Source organism: Chinchilla lanigera, unplaced genomic scaffold (assembly GCF_000276665.1).
Source record: "Chinchilla lanigera isolate Chin_1 unplaced genomic scaffold, ChiLan1.0 scaffold00031, whole genome shotgun sequence".
NCBI lineage: Eukaryota > Metazoa > Chordata > Mammalia > Rodentia > Chinchillidae > Chinchilla > Chinchilla lanigera.
Window position 1 is genome coordinate 4,981,046 of NW_004955432.1, and position 3,553 is coordinate 4,984,598.

Genomic DNA, 3,553 nt, shown 5'->3' on the forward strand with positions numbered 1-3,553 from the left:
GCAGCTAAACAGAGGCATATGACGGTCAGCTCTTCCCAGCTGGGCCAACATTAAACAGTTGTTTTAATAAGCTAATTTTATTATTGATAGATGAATTCAACAGCTGTCTACGTAGTGTACACAGAAGCACACCGTGATTATTATAACACCTCTAGGAGGCTTAGAGCAACGCTTGTATTTGCACTCGTGACAAAGTGGGCAGGATCAGAATGGGCAGAAATGTGCATATTAGGTCTGCTTGGCTACCAGGGAGCACTGAACGATCCGCTGATTCCACTATACACCGGGAGGAGAGATAACTCCGCACAGTGGTGCCAGCACATGGTATATAAGAAACAGTGAATTTACACAGCAGTGAGGATCTCCTATTGTGCACGATATAAAAGAAAGATGCCTGTTCAAAGGCAGCACAGCATCTTACTGTAGATGCCTCTGAATGCCATGAAGATAGGTGGTAATTGCATAAGATTTTACAAAACTAAAACATACTGTATGTTTTTCTGGCCCAACTCTCAGACTTAATTCACAGAACCAAAGTAGTTTTACTCCAAGTGAACAGTGTATTTCCGCAGGACCATAAACAAGGGGTTCCAAAGGCCCAGGGACAAGTATCAAATGTTCCATCTATACCCCGAATTAGTATGAATATTAATGTGCATGATTCTGGGGGAAAAGATTTATAGCAACCAACAGAGACTTAAAAGTCCAAAAGGTAAATAGTTATTGCAAGCTATGAGTACATTTTCAAGGGTATTCTCAAACAGGCAGCTTCAACACTTTTAACACCTAATCCCAAACTAACTTGGGGGGCTTTGTCAAACTAGTCTTGACTAGAAGTATCCAGAAGATTTCAGCTCAAAGCCATTAATCAGTCGTCCCCCTAGTTGAGAGTATGTGTGTTACACACAGATTCTTTAATATTCTGTTCACTGTCCCACTCTCCTAGACAGCTGTTTTACATCTCCTTTCTTTACCAGCCAAATGTTTTGCTTCCTACATCACTGAGAACACTGAGGTGCAGTAGTGTACCACACCCACAGCTTCACTCTCTATGGTTTCAGTTTCTTGCTGTCAACCGTGGCATGCTATGGTCTCACATCACTATAACTGGTGAGGAGAATACCACGCGATGCTATGAGAGAGAGAGAGGAATCATGCACAAGCACACATTCATGTAACTTTTAGTGGAGTATATTATTATATTTAGTGTTATTTTATCACTAATTATTGATGTTAATCTCACTGTGCACTATTTATACCATACTTTAAACTTTATTGTAGATAAGCATACTCAGGAAAAATACAGTATACATAGAGTTCAGTACCATCCATAGCTTCAGGTACCTCCTGGAGGTCTTGAAACGTATCCTTTGCAGGTAGATGAGAATGACTATCATCAAAGCTAAAGGTCCAGTCTCATCTCCTCTACCTAGCTTTGGACTCCCGACACTCAGATACTCTCTCCCCAGGTATTATTGTACACAAACCATCCTCACTTCTATCTAAAGCAAACATTACCTCCTGCCCATTGGATTTCATCCTTTCTCAAGGACATACCTTTAACAAGTTTTTTCTCTTTCGGTTCAAACTTCGCGTACTACTTTCTCCCCGCTTCTGAATTATTTCAATTAACAGACACACTATTTTTTCCACCCTGAAATACGCACACATACACACAATCACACACTTCTCTTAGACCCATTTCCCCCTTCCTGCCTAATCCATGACAATATCCAAAACTGAACTTCTGATATTCACTGCCCAGATCTAGTTTCCCTCCATCTTTCTCATCTTAGTTGATAGTTACAGCGACCTATCTAGTTGCTCAGGCTAACAGTGAGAACCACCGTGGATCCCTCTCTTACACTCACATCCAATCTGTCAGGAAATCTTGTAACTGATTCCAGTCTCTCACAAAGTCTTGATTAGACTTTTATCTCCTCCTGAAACCTACAGTATTTCTGACCTCATAGAGCTCCCTCTTTTTCCACATATCTTGGTCAGCATTTCCACTGGGCATTGTGAGAACTATCTTTTCAAATTCAGGACAAGCATAAGCTACACTCAGATCCTCTCCCTCCCACAGCACTAAACACAATAGCGCATATTCAGTGATATCATCCTAAGGGTTTTCCTGAATGCTTCTAATAAAAGTACCACAAACAATACTTACTTAGACTAATGTTTCCTGCACTTGCAAAGCTGTCTGTCATGTCTCCAAACACCAGCATCATGAGGGGGAGCGCAGCTCCATGGATAACAGCAGCCAGAGCTCCCAGCACCATGTACAATCTATCCAGCCAATCTGAATAGCGAAACTAAGAGAAGAATAAAACAGAACATAGGCACAATTAGTCTTCTAGATGGTTTCTTCTACCTTCCAAATATATCCCAAATCCAAATATTATTCAGACTACTACTGCTTCCACTCAAGCCCAAGATACCCTCTACCTTCGCTAAGATGCTACAACAGCCGAATTAGAAAAAAGCATTTACTTCTTCTATTGAGTTCTGGCTTAGTTCTCCACACTGCACTGTCTTCTTATGAGGTAAAATGAGCCTATAATAGAAATATACTACTAGCTCTGTTTTCTTGATGGAGACCACTACGAAGTGGCTCTGAACAGGATTTATATTAACCAACTGGCTTTTCATGTTTACTTGTAAGTCTGCCCAAGACCTAGGCCCCTTTCCTGGAGATGGCAGGTAAAGCCTTGGCGCCTCAAAGGACAAGATAAGGCCAGGCTAAGGACACCTGGCTCCAACCTCAATTAGCTAGATAAAGACTGTAGCTGCAGGCATCTCACTCCTCTGGTGAAGGTCTTCCTGGAGATAACATAGTTCTCCTAAATTAACATAAGGTATTACTTGAAAAAGTTCTTAAAGGGATTCTCAAGGTCCTGCTCAAATTCTTGCATTTTCTTCAGTAATCTCCTCCTTTCTTTGATAACATAATAAATACAGACTGCCTAGAGAAGTTTTTGGTCCTAGCTTCCAGAATCTGAATTCTGTGAGAGGGCTGGAACCTCCCAGAGCCCTGAAATCATTCCCTTTGTCTTTTTTATTTAAGCCTTCACCATCCACTCCTTCAGGAGGTTGTGGGCCTGGTTAGTCTGCAATAACTAGGGGATAATATTAACCCAATACTTTCTATGAGAAGTTACTTTTCATCTCACAAGAAAAACAATTAAATGTCACAGACTGCTCAAAAGGTAACATTTTGTAACTTTTACAAAGCGTCTTGGTTTAACTTACCAAGAAAAGGAAAGAAAAGATTCATATTAATATAATTTAAATGAAAATGGTGAAATCACAACAGACACCACCAAAATCCAGAAAATTATAAGTACTTCAAAAATCTGTACTCCAATAAGTTGGAGAATCTAGAAGAAATGGATAGATTCCTAGATATAGATGAATTACTAAAATGGAACCAAGAAGATATTAAAACCCTGAACAGACTGATAGCACGCAATAAAATTTGAGGCATTAATAAAAAATGTCCCAACTAAGAAGAGTCCGGAGAGTCTGGGGGGCTGGGGATTTAGCTCAG

The 3,553-nt window shown here is 40.3% G+C and overlaps 1 protein-coding gene across 1 annotated transcript in view; it reads right to left on the reverse strand.

The window, feature by feature from the left end:
• The window catches only part of Abcb1 (ATP-binding cassette, sub-family B (MDR/TAP), member 1), a 173,576-nt gene that overhangs the window by 69,272 nt on the left and 100,751 nt on the right, over window positions 1-3,553 (reverse strand). The window contains exon 4 of the mRNA XM_005387974.2: window positions 2,174-2,318. Coding sequence (XP_005388031.1) covers window positions 2,174-2,318 — 145 coding nt within the window. The remainder of the gene's footprint in view (window positions 1-2,173; window positions 2,319-3,553) is intronic.